At 45.4% G+C, this 15,268-nt stretch overlaps 1 protein-coding gene across 2 annotated transcripts in view; it reads right to left on the bottom strand.

The window, feature by feature from the left end:
• The window catches only part of TMC3 (transmembrane channel like 3), a 54,499-nt gene that overhangs the window by 14,581 nt on the left and 24,650 nt on the right, over positions 1-15,268 (bottom strand). For both annotated transcript variants that reach the window (XM_081550371.1, XM_081550372.1), the window contains 10 exons: positions 15,013-15,160; positions 12,962-13,071; positions 11,062-11,140; positions 8,850-9,095; positions 7,365-7,493; positions 7,047-7,114; positions 4,265-4,393; positions 2,655-2,765; positions 1,231-1,356; positions 511-589 (listed from right to left, as the gene is read on the bottom strand). In XM_081550371.1, the coding sequence (XP_081406497.1) occupies positions 511-589; positions 1,231-1,356; positions 2,655-2,765; positions 4,265-4,393; positions 7,047-7,114; positions 7,365-7,493; positions 8,850-9,095; positions 11,062-11,140; positions 12,962-13,071; positions 15,013-15,160 (1,225 nt within the window). The remainder of the gene's footprint in view (positions 1-510; positions 590-1,230; positions 1,357-2,654; positions 2,766-4,264; positions 4,394-7,046; positions 7,115-7,364; positions 7,494-8,849; positions 9,096-11,061; positions 11,141-12,961; positions 13,072-15,012; positions 15,161-15,268) is intronic.

The raw sequence follows: 15,268 nt of genomic DNA, 5'->3' as shown, positions 1-15,268 counted from the left end.
GAACAGTGATATATAGCCAATTATGCTAGCTGAGTACCTACATTTACTTTGTTGGACTTACAAACAAATTGGACTTACAAATACAATCTCTGAACAGAACTTGTTCGTTATGTAATGACAACCAGAAATTAAAAGATAGGGAAAAGGTGGATCTTTGAGTCTAAACAGTGTCTTTGGACTCAGATTCCAACTTGACATGGGACTGGGGAGGGATCCTTTCTCCCCTCCCGGTCAGCAGAGCCAGGAGAAGAGCCTAGACCACTGTAAGCTCCGTGTGGCCACAGGAGAGGATGCTGAAACACTGAGGGCATCAGCAAAGCCTCTGCGATAGGAGGCTCATTCTTACAACAGAGGGCCTGGGTATTCTTGTAACTATATAGCCCTGGGAGGTCCTGACCGGGGGAGGGAGGGCCAAGAGTCCAAGCATGACCTCACTTGTATTCCCTGGCCAGGGACATCAGTCAGATGGCTGACACACATTCACAACAGCAAAGGTTACACAATACTTGCATTTTGGATCTGCATTCTGAGCTGGTGGTTGCTGAGCTTTAAGGATCTTGCGATGCTCAGCAGGTAATAGATGAGCATGCTAGGGTGGAAGAGCACAGGGTGGTGAGTGTACTTCATCTCCTTTCTCAGCTCTTCTGGCTGTGTTCCCCGCCAGATGTGGGCAACCAGCCAACCCCCACTCCTACCCCAGCCCACCCTCTGAGGACAAAAGTTATCAGCGAGTTCTCAGGCTGGCGAGCACCAGGAAGGGGCGGCATTCCTTTTCTCTCTCCTGATTTTCAAAGCCACCTCCATGGACCTGAAATTCTTCACGGGTGACAACAGTAAGGAAGGAGTGAAGATGGGTGAGGCATTTACAGTGGATCATGCCAGGAATCTTGGATCCACTATTTGATGTTCTTTTCCCTTTAAGTCAAAACAGACGCTACTGAGCTGCACTGTAAAATTCCATGTTGAGATTAAACCTCTGGAAAGTAAGATAATGATAATGACACTGAACCCCATGATAACAGCCACAGAGATGCCCCAAATGCTGGTGATGAATCCATCATGCTCTGCCTCCCTGTTCCCCATGGGATTCAGTGTTCCTGCTCAGATCATCGGGTTCCATAAGTGACTTTTGAATGAACTCACTGAATTTATACTCTTACTGGGAAGCAGTGATTTTCTTGTTAGCCAAACACACAGAAGTCCCCCTAAAACTGGCAGGAAAGTACTCACAAAAGTAGCAGTACAGCTGGCAGGATGACCACAGGGCTACTGATGTACCCAATCACAGAGCCAAACCACGCGGGAAAGTCCTTCTCAATGGTTTCTGACACGATGTCATAAATTTTCTCTTGTCCACTGTGAGAAAGAAAACCATAATTCCAGATGATATTGCTTTTGGCAGAAGGATCCTGTGAGCCATTAAAAAAAAGGAAGGGGAGGCTAGTTGGCTAGAGTCCAATCCTCAAGCCAGTTTCAAAGCTAATGTAAGTATCTGATGAATGTGGATGATATGTAAGTCTCCTAAGATGATGCCATCTGAAGTATTCATTTAATTAACATGCAGGCTTGAAGATGAGGTCAATAATTACTTGGGGGTGTGTGTGTGTGTATAATGTATACAAAGACTCTAAATGCTACATAATTGTATCAAAACTGACTTAAACGGGATTTTCCCAGTGGTCTAGTGGTTGACTCCATGCTTCCAATGCAGGGGGCATGGGGTTCGACCCCTGGTGGGGGAACTAAGATCCCATGTGATGCACAGCCAAAAAATAAAATTAAAAAAAATGTAAAAATCCTAATTGAAAGCAAATCCTAGGTGGAGATAACTCTAGGGACTTCTGTCTTGATGCAGCTAGATAAGTGTAGAATCAAAAGTGACACTGGGGACTTCCCTGGCCGCCCAGTGGTTAAGACTCTACGCTTCCAGTGCAGAGGGTGTGAGTTCGATCCCTGGTCGGGGAGCTAAGATCCCACATGCCTCATGGCCAAAAAACTAAAGCATAAAAAACAGAAACAATGCTGTGACAAATTCAATAAAGACTTTAAAAATGGTCCACATCAAAAATATCTTTTTAAAAAAAGTTACATGGACAATCTTTTACTAAAAGCTTTCTGAATTCTAGAAGAGTAAGACTGACCAGGTAGAACTTCTTTCCAGCACTGGAGCAATGCCTTTCCCCATTCTGATTTTAAGTGGGCTGTATCTTTTAAAGATGAGCACAAAGATGATCATATTTGAGGGCAGCTGGCTTAGCAAGTGAAGAACACTGGTCATGGATTCAAAAGACATGAATCTGCAGTTTCTCTCTGCTGTTGACCTGCTTTGTGAGCCAGGAGAATTCAGTTCAATGCAGGAGTCCTTTCCCTTCTGCTGTCAGTAGCTCCAGGCAGAGCCGGCTAAACTAAAATAACTTACCAATGTGTGCATGCTCAGTCATGTCCAACTCTTCTGAGACCCCAGGGACTGTAGCCCTCCAGGCTCCTCTGTCCATGGGATGCTCCTCTATTAATGGCAAGAATACTGTAGCAGGATGCCATTTCCTATGCCAGGGAATCTTCCCTACCCAGGGATCTAACCCGAGTCTCTTATGTATCCTGCATTGGCAGGCAGGTTCTTTACCACTAGCGCCACCTGGGAAGCCCTGACTTACCTGAATGGTCCACAGTTTAGAGATGGTTTGTACCGGACAATAGCAAAAATGGTTGGTAGCATGCACAGGAAGAGCATAAACAGAAGCATTGCCAAGTAGAAATTGTTGGATCTGCAAAGAAAACAAGTGCCAAGTGTTGAGTTCATTCCCTGGCCAACCACCACTGATGTGTATGTATCACCCCACCTCTCCTGCCCCCCAAAAACACCAACAGAGAAACCATAATCCTAATTCTCTGCAAACAGAAAAATATCCTCCCCCCATTACTGCTAAGGAAAGGGTCTGTCACAGGGTCACAGGCAACTTAGCAAACTAGAAATGGATACTCCAAGGAAATTCGTGATCACCCAGCCCAACCTGCTCATCTACGAAACACTTGCTGAGCACCTGTCCACCTCAAACCAAGAGAGGGGTGACCCCGTGGCCATCACACAGTAAACCAAATTCATGGAAAAAAATCTTTGAACCTTTGTCCCACCCATTTGAATCCTTATGTAGTGGTTCCCTCTCCAGTCCCCAGCCTTGAGCTTGTCTGAGGATGGTTTGACTCCTTCGCTGTTGTTCTTAACTCTCTCACTTGGATGTGTCTCTCAGCCTTTCATCTGCTCTGCTCCTGGCTGCTCAGGGTGAAAAATAGTTTCTACCTGATTAAGTCCTGGGCCCTAAGTTAGTATTTGAAAGCTCGGCCGCTCAGGCTTCTCCTGAGGACAGCACAGGTCTGTTTGGTGTGGAAGGCCCTGTAAACAGTCCTGAAAAGAGAATGAATGATCTGTCCACCTACAGATTCTCAGACAGCATGCTCTCTCTAATGAAACAGACTGACTAGAAGAGTAAAGAAAATATCAGTCCACTTAGAACATAGTAAATAGGTGAGTATTAATCTGAGAAGCCTTTCTATATTTATGTATACACATTCTTTATGCATGCATGCTAAGTCACTTCAGTTGTGTCAGATTCTGTGCGACCCTACGGACTATAGCCCACCCGGCTCCTCTGTCTATGGGATTTCCCAGGCAAGAATACTGGAGTGGGTTGCCGTGCCCTACTCCAGGGGATCTTCCCAACCCAGGGATTGAACATGTGTCTCTTATGTCTCCTGCACTGGCAGGCAGGTTCTTTACCACTAGCACCACCCAGGAAGTCCACACATTTTATATATATAATACATATATGTATATATATACATATAGGAGCTGAGAAAGCTCAGATGGTAAAGAATCTGCCTTCAATGCAGAAGACCTGGGTTCAATTTGAGTTGGGGAGATGCCCTGGAGAAGGGAATGGCAACCCACTCCAGTATTCTTGTCTGGAAAATTCCATGGACAGAGAAGCCTGGCAGGATACAGTCCATGGGGAGTCAGCCATGAATGAGTGACTGACACTAGATGATGATTAAACTTCAGGAAAAAGGTGTAAAGGAAGTGTCATGAGCTTAAAGAACAGTTGTGATTTCTTCCAAGGTCGGGGTGGAGGGGAGCAGTGGGCATTGGCAATGGCTTCAGGGAGGAAATGCAAATGGAGGGTGAACAAGATTTTGACAGGCAGAGAGCTGGGGAGAACCCCCTGGATAAGGCGAGTGTGGGTGATGTGAGTTCTCTCCACTCACTGACCTGGAGGCCCGGAAGACTTGCTGGTGGGGTGCATTGCAGGTCAGCACGGCCCAGCTGCGCAGGTACATGAGCCCAATGAGTTTGAGGACATTGAAGGCAGGGAGACATGGGGAGAAGAAGGCTCCCATCCTGAAACCACAAGGGGAGGCCAGTTAGCTTCTGTTCTCCTCGGGTCTGCCTTGGTTCTGAGGATTCGAGATGTGTACTCTGTGCTTAAAGAACTGAGGAAGCCCCTGGAGATCTGAGACCCAAAACCTCCACCTTCTGGGGGTAAGGCAAGTCACTTCTGCGGATGAGTTAAGAGCCTATTTTAAAATAGCCTCTTAAGAAAAAAGCAGAAAAGACTTCTCTAGTGGTCCATTGGTTTAGACTGCAAGCTCCCAATGTGGAGGGCACAGGTTCCATCCCTGGTTGGGGAACTAAGATCCCACATGCTGCACAGCATGGCCTAAAAGAAATTCTCTTGACACAGGAATGCTAAGTGTCTTTTCACAGTTAGCAAAGGAAGGACCCTCTTCTGGTCAAGAGGCAAACAGTGGATAACTACGGTTCTGAGTAGGCTCTAGATTTTGCTTGTCTATGGTGAGGGGTGGGACTTCCCTGGTGTCTCCTGCCTGTAATGCAGGAGATGCAGGATATGTGGGTTCGATCCCTGGGTCAGGAAGATCCCCTGGAGGAGGGCATGGCAACCCACTCCAGTATTCTGGCCTGGAGAATCCCACGGACAGAGGAGCCTGGTGGGCTAAATGGAGTCACAAAGAGTTGGACTCTAGTTGGGAAACTAAGATCCCACATCCTAAGTGACAACTGAACCCTCACGCCGCAATTAGAGAGAAGACCACACACAGCAATGAAGACCCAACACAGTCAAAAATGAAAATAAATAAACATATTAATATAAAAATAAAATAAAAGGAGGGGTTAGTATCCAAAGTTTATAGACATGGAAGATGGGTCTGGGAAAATTAGGTGATTTGCTCAAAGACTAATAAAAAAAAAGGGTGACCCTATATCAACCAAATTGAGAGACTTTTGGGAGTGACAGATCTGGGATAAAATACCAGGGTAACAGGGGTACGATTTCCCTGCAGATAAGTGCCAAGTAGGGAATGAAACCCAGATCTTCTGACTTAAGGCTAATCTGCTTGTACTAGAGGCTCATTCAATACAATACTTGTCAAATTTGGATTTAGCAGCAGGAAAATAAATATAGATAAAAGGATAGGGTTGATAAGTAAAACTCTTTAAGAAAAAAAAAAATTGTTTTCTCACATCAGGCAAAAAGATTGTCCATGTGATGTTAGGCAAGACACTTAGCTTCTCTCTTCAGTTTCCTCATATTTAAATTGGAGAAGAAAATACTAATTACCTCATAAGGTTTCTGTAAGGATTTAACCAATTATTACAGGTGAACAAAATAGTGCCCAACATCTAGCAAATGTAAAATAAATGTAATGTATTATTTTAATACTGTATTTATGAAAATATTTTTCAAAATAAGTGGACCATAAGAACAGAACTTTTTTTTTCTTGCAATGAGAACTTTAAAATAAAAAATATTTATTTGGCTGCACTGGGTCTTAGTTGTGACACTCGGGCTCTAGTTCTGTGACCACCTCGGGCCCCCTGCATTGGGAGCTTGGAGTCTTAGCTGCCAGACCGTCAGGGAAGTCCTATGAACACAGAATTTGAATAAAGGAATATTACTTGATTCTCCATACCTCCTGCATTTTACTGTATGATGATGAAGAGAGATTGTGTCTTGTGAATGTATGGAACATTCAGGCACTTCTTCCTTTTCTTTGTTTGCTTGTATTTTAATAGAGAGCACTTTGGGGGGTCCAGGAGGGAAAGCCAGAGGTGGAGGAATGGTTAGGGAGTGCTCCGCCATGCCCCCAGAGACACACCCATCCATGTGGATCAGATGGTCCCTTCCAGCCCTTGGCACCTTTATGAACATGATTGCCATGGCTGGGAGTTGCCCTAGGTGCGCATCCTTCCCCTAAGATGGGTCTGTCTATCCGGGGGGTGGTTGTGCACCTGGGCTCACTGAAAAGATGAAAAGAGAGGACTTCCCTGGTGGCACAGTGGGTAAGAATCCACCTGTCAATGCAGGGGACACAGGTTCAGTCCAGGAAGGTCCTGTGTCCCTGTTCAGTCCAGGAAGATTCCACACACCTTGCACTGCAACTACTGAATCCATGCTCTAGAACCCATGCTCCACAACAAGAGAAGCCACCACAATGAGAAGCCCGTGCACTGCAACAAAGAGTAGCCCCCACTCACTGCAACTAGAGAAAGGCTGCACAAAACAATTAAGAGCCAGTACAGTCAAAAAAATACAATAAAATAAATATTAAAAAATATGAAAGGAGAGTGGGGAGCTGAGGGCAGGCTCCCCATCTGTTACACAGTTACTGAAGGAAGTCTTCCTGAGGGGTCAGCAGCCGCTCCTCCTAGCCTCCCCACCCCCCACACCCCCACCTTCCCCAACAGTTTATTCTACTGGTTCTTATGCAGTTTTGTTTGCTTGTTTGTTTTACGGTGACTGATAGTGGTCTAAAAATGGACTATTTCCTTCATCATTCCTTTCCACAAAATACTTGAGAAACCATTACTGAAATAACTATTCATGTGAAATCCTTCAGTCATAAACTGTTTATGTCCTTTCTTAATTCTTATGACTGTGTTTACTATGGTCACGCCCCATCCAGTTGAAGTAAATTAAAATCTCAGCCCAGATTAGATGTAAGCACAGGCAGGAAGAATCTTTGATACATACCAAATCATTCCTTGGTTGTAGACTAAATGTAACACATTCTCTGCAATTTTGAACTCCCCGTATTCAGGCTACAAGGGAAAATGAACTTCTGCATTAAAAAAACATTACAAAGTTCTTTGCATAAACCCGTTCATTATGATGACATGCATAGAATTCTTTGTGGCCATCCCAGAAAATAGTGAATGGGGAAAGAAAAAAAAGAAATGCAAACTTAGTTTTGTACATCCTTTCTCTCATCCTTCACGTGTTTTCTCTCAGCCATGTCAGTTTCTCAGCCTGGTCATCAGGAAAGGGTGGATCCAGCAGCATCTTACTTACAAACTTGCTCTCCAGGTCCCAGCACCAGTAGTCACTTAAGTACCGAACGAAAAGTCCTCGGAAGAAGTCTATGAGCAGAATGCTGGCCACGGTGAAGAGCATGTCGATGATGGACAGCTTCAGCATCTCCTGAAACACAAGGCATCCTTGCGTGCCACCATGCCCAGCCCTCCCCATGGCCACTTTCTCATCAGGATCCTCCTGTCTCTGTTCATTTCCGTGACTTGAGCCACTGGGCCCCCTCCAATGGTGACTTCATTTTTGGCACACAATGGGCTCTCAATAAATATTTGTTCATCTGGGGATGTCCCTGGTGGTCCAGTGGTATAGACTTCACCTTCCAATGCAGGGAGGCCAGGTTTGACCCTTGGTTGGGGAGCTAAGATCCCACATGCCCCGGGGCCAAAAAACAAAAAAGTAGAACAGAAGCAATATTGTAAAATATAAACTCAACAAAGACTAGAAAATTGTGTGTGTTCGTGTTCAGTCATGTCTGACTCTTTAAACTCCATAAACTGCAGCCCACCAGGCTCCTCTGTCCATGGAATTTTCCAGGCAGGAATACTGGAGTGGGTTGCCATCTCCTTCTCCGGGGATTTTCTCAACCCAGGGATGGAACCTGTGTTTCCTGCCTTGACAGGCTGATTCTTTACCACTGGGCCACCTGGGAAGCCCAAAAGTGGAAAGACTAAAAAATGGTCCACATCAAAAACTTTAAAAAAAAATTTGTTCATTTGAATTTTTGTATTTGAGGCCAGCATTACACCAAACCAAGAAAAAAAAAATCTATCATTCGAAGCCATTTAGTAGGAGGTAACTTGAGGCATGATTATGGGATAATAACTAGGGAGTGAGATTCTCTGTACAAGACAATTGAGCAAATGTGAAAGGCAGATGGGTTCAGCGCACAGAGTTTGGAGCAGATGCCTGCATCTGGGGCATCACTCTGCTTTTACTATCCGTGTGCATGTGTGCATGCTCAGTCACGTACGACTCTTTGTGACCCCATGGACTGTAGCCCACCAGGCTCCTCTGTCCATGGGATTTTCCAAGCAAGAATACTGGAGTGAGTTGCCATTTCCTGCTACAGGGGATCTTCCTGATCCAGGGATCGAACCCACGTCTGCTGTGTCCCCTGCATTGCAGAAGGACTCTTTACCGCTAAGCCATCAAGGTAGCCCCTTAACCATCTGTCATGTGGGTAAGTTATTTAACCTCTTGTGCTTCAATTTCCTCTTCTCTGGTTCTAAGGATGATAACAATAAGATTCTAGACTAAGCACTTAGAACAGGGCCAAGCACATGGTTAATACTGCAAGAGTCTTTACACTGATTATTATTATTTGTTTTGAGACCTGGGCAATCTTAAACCCCCAATGAGCTTATTTTCCTTTTCTATAAAAGAGGCATAATGACATGTCAGAGAGTTGCTAGAGTCAAGTGATGAAATCAACTCAAAAGGGTTTTATAAAGGACAGCAACCTACCTGTCCAACATAGGTCTCCCAGCATTGGTCTTGCGGACTCCGCATGGCGACCGTGGTCTTGTTGCTTCCTGAGAGAGGTGAGATGTAAGTCGGAATGTTGGCCTCTTCCGAGGCCCAGGTGCTGTTTCTCCTGAGCCCTATTCCAGGCCCAAATGTGGACCATCTCTCTTCTCCGGGGGCTGCCCTGGTGGCAAAAAGGATGGTAGAATCTATCCAGTAACTTGTGCTATTTTGGGGAGCGGCTTCCTGCAGATAGAGGGAAGGAAGAAAAGAGGTTGCTCAGTTACAGTTAGTTCCCAAAATGTGATCAAGTTCAGTTCTGAGATTGCGTTCATAAGTCCAACAAAGTCAGCCTAGGTACCCAACAAACACAATCTGCTGTATAGTACTGTACAGTCATAGGTTTATAATACTTTTCACACAAATAATACATAAAAAACAGACCCCAAAAATAAAGAAAACATTTTTATTCTTACAGTACAGGACCTTGAAAAGTACAGTAGTACAGTTACAATTTAGCTAGCACACAGGGGCACGTTCACATCTTTGAAAGTACGCAACTTGAAGGTTCATATGTAGGGGACTTACTGTATTTGTAAATAACAATCTATCATGAACACCAAGGGTATCATTGCAATGCTTGGGAATAATCCCTTTCTGTATCTCTGTTTCTGTCTCCATCTCTCTGTCTCTCTCACTCTCCCACTCTCTCCAGCTTGGTTGATAACCACTTGACTAGAAAGGGTCCAGGAATGAACATTGTAATGAATAGTGTTTATTGGGTCACTACTAAGTGTCAGAGGATGTCCTAGGTTATAGCCTGTTCTATTTCTCATTCTCATGAGAGTGTCAGGTAAGAATGATTATTCCATGTGATAGAAGAGATGTGATAGATAAGATAGATGTGATAGATGAGGTGAGTGCTCTGTGCTAGGAATGGATGTGATAGATGTGATAGCTGAGATGAAGCTCAGCTAGATGAAGTAAGATGGTAGTAGGTGGCAGGTGGGGACCCAGTCTTTGCAACACCAAAGCCCTGATGCAGAGCCATTACTCCCCATGGCCTCTGTGCTGCCTTACAAGCCACAGGATTTGATGTTAGTCAGGTATGGCTTATATAAACAACCCTAAGAAGCCTCCTCTTCCCTGCCTGGTCTCCCCCTTCCCTTTGGGAGATTCTCACAGGTGGATCAGGTTTAACATGAACTCCAAATCTATCCTAGGCTGGGAGTGGATCCCCTGGTGGGTATTGGGAGGGGGGCGGCTCTGAACTGTTCTCCATAAGATGTTTATATTCTCCTGATTTTCTGAGTGGGTCACATGGCCTGCAGTTCTCCCGGGATCATTTTCCAGAGCTGCTGATGGCCTTTCCTGGTGGAATTCCAGGAAAGAGAGTCAGGAAACTCAGATTCTCATTCCAGCACTTATCACTGACTACCCACCAATTCTGGCCTCGGTTTCTCTATCTTGGAAATGGGACTAATTTTCCCATCCTTATGTTGAGAAGACCACAACTGAATTGAGTTTCCAACATGAAGAATGGAGTGCAAGTACGAGCAGTATGCTGACAATACTGATGATGGCCCTGTATGTGTGTGTATATATGTGTGTGGGCATGTGTGTATATATAAATATGTATGGTTGTTTATGTGTATGTATGTGTCTCTGTGTGTACTTGTGTATATATGTGTACATGTGTTTGGGTGTATGTATGCATATGTATGTATATTTGTATATGTGCTGCATGCTAAGTCACTTCAGCCATGTACGACTCTTTGCAACCCCATGGACTGTAGCACACCAGTATCCTCTTTCCATGGAATTCTCCAGGCAAGAATACTGGAGTGGGTTGCCATTTCCTCCTCCAGGGGATCTTCCTGACCCGGGGATTCACCTGTACCTCTTATGTCTCTTTCATTGGCAGGCAGGTTCTTTACCTCTAGCGCCACCTAGGAAGCCCAATGTGTGTGTGTGCATATGTGTGCACACACGTGTCTGTGTGTATATGTATGCATGTGTGTATTTGTGTGAGCACACATGTATGTGTATGAGTAAGTGTATGCATGTGTGTGCGTGTGCATATATGTGTGTAAATGTTTGTGTGTGTGTGTGTGTGTGTGTGTGTGTGTGTGTGTGTATGTGAGCATGTGCCTGTGTGTGGTATGGGGGAGGCAGTGGGCAGCTGGGCAAGTTCCCAGGACCGAGCACTCACCTCAATGCTCATGCTGTTAACTTTGTCCAGGAGGGCGATGATCAGACTGTAGAGATTCCCCAGATAGAGTACAAGGACCCTGAAAGCCACAAACCCACCTTGAATGAGCAGACCACCACACAAAATCCACGCTTCTACCGTGATTCCGGAGTGACCACCGTGCTTAGGCTAAGCGAGCGGTTGGTTGTCACCCTTGGTTTCCTTCAGAATCAGATTGTGTAAAAAAAAAAAAAAAAAAGTAGCCTAAACTCATCAGGGGCAAGTCTATTGATGCCTCTGTTTCTCTAGTTTTGAACAAGAACAATGAGGCCAATCTGTGTATTAGGAATGCAATCATAGAATTGCTTCTCTCTGGTGTCTGCCTGTGAGGGAGCTGCTGAGGAATGCTCTTCTCTCTCCTGGGTTGACAGAGGAGGTGCTGAGCACAGCACAGAGGCAAGGGTTCGAGCCCAGGGGCCGGGACCACCCCTCCCCCCAGAGCCACCCTGGAAGAGGGGTTTCCATACACCATCTCCTGATCTTTTTTTTTTTTTATATAAATTTATTTATTTTAGTTGGGGGCTAATTACTTTACAATATTGTAATAGTTTTTGCCATACATGGACATGAATCAGCCATGGGTTTACATGTGTTCCCCTTCCTGGACCCCCCACCCACCTCCCTCCCCATCCCATCCCTCTGGGTCATCCCATTGCCCCGGCCCTGAGCCCTTGTCTCATGCATCGAACATGGAATGCATACACCATCTCCTGATCTTTCAAGTGTTGTTTTTCTATCTTTGAAATGACAATTGGACTTTTGTTGGACTTCAAGGCTGACAAACAACAGCCTTTTAGCCAAATCCTATCCTCTTCAATGTCTGGAAATAAAGCTGCAAGGAACATGGCCACACCCCATGGATGCTGTATGGTCCATGGTCACTTCCCTACTATAACCTCAGAATTGAGCTGCAGAGACTTCATAGACCAGCACAACCAAAAAGATGTACCTGGTCCTTTACAGAAAACATTTGCCAACTCCTGAATGAGAGTCATTCTTCCCAAAGTGATCTGGGGGAAATTTGTGCTGTAGAATGTGATCCAGTGTTACAAGACGAAATACAATCAAAGCACTGGAGACTCCAGAGGGATGGGAGACAAGTAAGCCAGTTTCTAATATCCCCGCCCTCTGCGACCATCACCCTAACAGAACCTCCCCTAAAGCTGCACGTCTACTGACAAAGAGGCCGCTCCAGGGAGAAGACAGAGATTTTTCACTAAGACAGTGATGAAGCTGATGCTAGCAATGAAATGTGGTTTCATGGGACCGGCCCCTCTGATCTCCCCTGTCCCCAGTCTGCTGTGGCTCATATCTGCATCTACCACCTGCTGAACACCCACTGACCATCCTGGCACAGCCCCCATGCTCCCTGACTTACCCACAAGAACCTCTATGGGTCTGTGCTTTGGGGAATTATGAGTAAAGCATCTTACATTTGGAAAAAGAGCGAGTCTCTCACCTCTTGTGGTCAATCCACTGAGGGACTCAAAATGTGGGCAAAACAGGGCAGCCTTTCCTTCATCTTCTGGTCCTCTTTCTCTTGCATCTGCTTATTCTGCCTGTTTTCCCCTCTTCTCATCCTCTCCATCTCTCCCTCCTCCTCTTTTCCTCTTCTTCTCATCACCACCCTTTCATCCATCTCTTCCATCCAGTCCTCTTGGTCCTCCCTCTCCAGCCCCCTCCTTTCTCCCTACCTCCTCCCCATCGTTCATCCCCTGTGCCTGAGATGCTCCATAGGGCTAGTCCTCTGCTAAGGTTGGCGGGGTAGGGCAGAGCAAGCCCTGGCTCCTGAGAGACTGAGTTCCCACGGTGGGTGGCCAGAGTTGACCCATAAGGAAACCTCCCGGCACGGTGGCCGTACCTTGCCAGCTGGAAGCGCAGTGTGGTTCGTGGGTGGTACATCTCCAAGGCGGCGATAAGGTCGAAGGCCGACGGTGCCAGCATGGTGACGAGGGAGACCACCACACTCACCTACCAAGAGAATGCATGCCCCACCGAGCTCCTCGAAGGGCCCCCCACCCCCAAATCTCAGCCTCCATCACCTGACAGTTGATCTCATAGCCTAATGTTTGGTAGGGGAGAGGAGTATTCAGAGGGTCATGCAGTTCTTACATGGAAAATCTCCCCCAAATCTTAGCTAATTAGCAGTTTGACAAGGCCACTTTGCCATGGGTTTAATCTTTCCAGTGGTGGTGGTGGTAGTTTAGTTGCTAAGTCTTGTTTGACTCTTTGCAACCGTATGGACTCTAGCCCACCAGGCTCCTCTGTCCATGTGATTCTTCAGACAAGAATACTGGAGTGGGTTGCCATTTCCTCCTCCAGGAGATCTTCCCAACCCAGGGATCCAATCCACATTTCCTGCATTGCAGGCAGATTCTTTACCAACAGAGCCCCCAGGGAAGCCCTGTTCTTTCTAGGAACTTTCTTTAAATTGAAGACACTCATACATGCCATTTGGGATTCACTGGTGTTTTGGCCACCTTCTTCAATTACCATCTTATTCTATTTATACTTTCCTTACCTTGGATGGAAGAAGAAAATAAGAATAGCTGTTAAGAACAGAAAAGGGAAGTCTGAGAGGTAATAAATATTCTTTCTGCACATGCAAGATTATCTAGAGCATTACTTCTGAATGACTCTTGTTTCTCTGTACCTATGGCAAGTGAAAGCTGGTACCTGAGAAGTGTGAGAAAAGAAGAAATAATTTCTGAATTTATCTTTCAAAAACTTATCTACCTATCCACACACAAGCACATATTTCTATAACCCGCTTAATTGACATAAAATACAAAGAGGTATGAGAAGAGACTCTATAATGCAGTCTCAGATTCTGAAAAATTATTGTACATTGAGGATGAATGTATTGCCTGCACACTTTGTTTTTTAAATCCCAAGGATGATAATCATTTTCATAGAAGTGGTCTGAGAGGTGGCATTTGTGCTACTTCTGCCATTCAAATATTTACATGTAAATCAAATCAAACTTTCAGGACCAGAGTCTTACAATAATTAGTAAGAATTATAAGACTGTTTATAACCTTCCTCTTGGTAATCTATTCCTGGGAATAGTCACATAAATGGAGAGGAAAGGACTTTTACAAAAATGAGCCATTGGTGTGAGGCTCGTTTGGGAAGCTTTATTGAGACTTAGAAATACAGAGGGACTTCCCTGGTGGTCCAATGGTTAAGAATCCACCTTCCAATGCAGGGGATTCAGGTTTGATCCCTGGTCAGGGAACTAAGATCTCTCATGCCTCAGGGCAATTAAACCCACATGCTGCAACAAGAGAAGCCTGCACACTGCAATTAAGACCCAGCACAGGCAAAATATAGAAATATGGAAACCACCTAAATGTTCAACAATCCCCACATGGTCAACTTTGACATATGCAATGGAAGACAACGCAATTGCCAATGCAAATCCTGGTGAAGTCAGTTTCTGGAAATGTGCATATAAAGAAACACAAAGCCAAGAAAGCAAAGCACAGTCAGCAGTGCAACTCCAAGGGAAAGAATGTACAGATCTTGAGGGTGGTTTTGAATCAAAACCTTCCTCATTAAGACCGGGGATATCATTCAGCCAAGCTGGAGTGTTGCCACTCTGGCTCCAAGCCCTTGTGATCCATGCCCTAGAATAAGAGGACTACACTTTTTCCATGGAGATACTTCCAGTGAATCCACTTCAGACACACCACAACGGGGCCTTCCCTGGTAGTCCAGTGGCTAAGACTCTGCACTCCCAGTACAGTGGGCATGGGTTCCATCCCTGGTTGAGGAACTAGATCCCACATGCTGCAACTAAAGATCCTGCATGCTGCAACTAAGACCTGGTGCAAATTAATTAATTCATTAAAAATAAAAAATAAGAAACACCCAGGAAACAGAGGAGGGTCTGCCACTGTGTGTGGGTACCTCATTCTTCTCCCAGAGTGTCAGCTCTTTCTTGGACTGCGCCAGCTTCTGGGACCGGTCCACCACGAAGTAGATGAGATAGATGCTCCCAGCAAGTGAGACAAGCACCAGGATGTTGGCGACGACCCGCAGGCAGATGGTCACTGCCCTGCAGGGAGAGGCAGGTATGGGAACAGTACGCCGGGCTCCACACAGGGCACCCAGATGCATGTCTTCCTCACATTTTGACAGAATCAGGAGGATTCAGGATTTGTGT

This window comes from Giraffa tippelskirchi, chromosome 12 (genome assembly GCF_054371585.1).
Source record: "Giraffa tippelskirchi isolate mGirTip1 chromosome 12, T2T-mGirTip1v1.2.pri, whole genome shotgun sequence".
NCBI lineage: Eukaryota > Metazoa > Chordata > Mammalia > Artiodactyla > Giraffidae > Giraffa > Giraffa tippelskirchi.
Note: the sequence above shows the minus strand (reverse complement) of the source record. Positions and strands in the feature narration are given on the sequence as shown.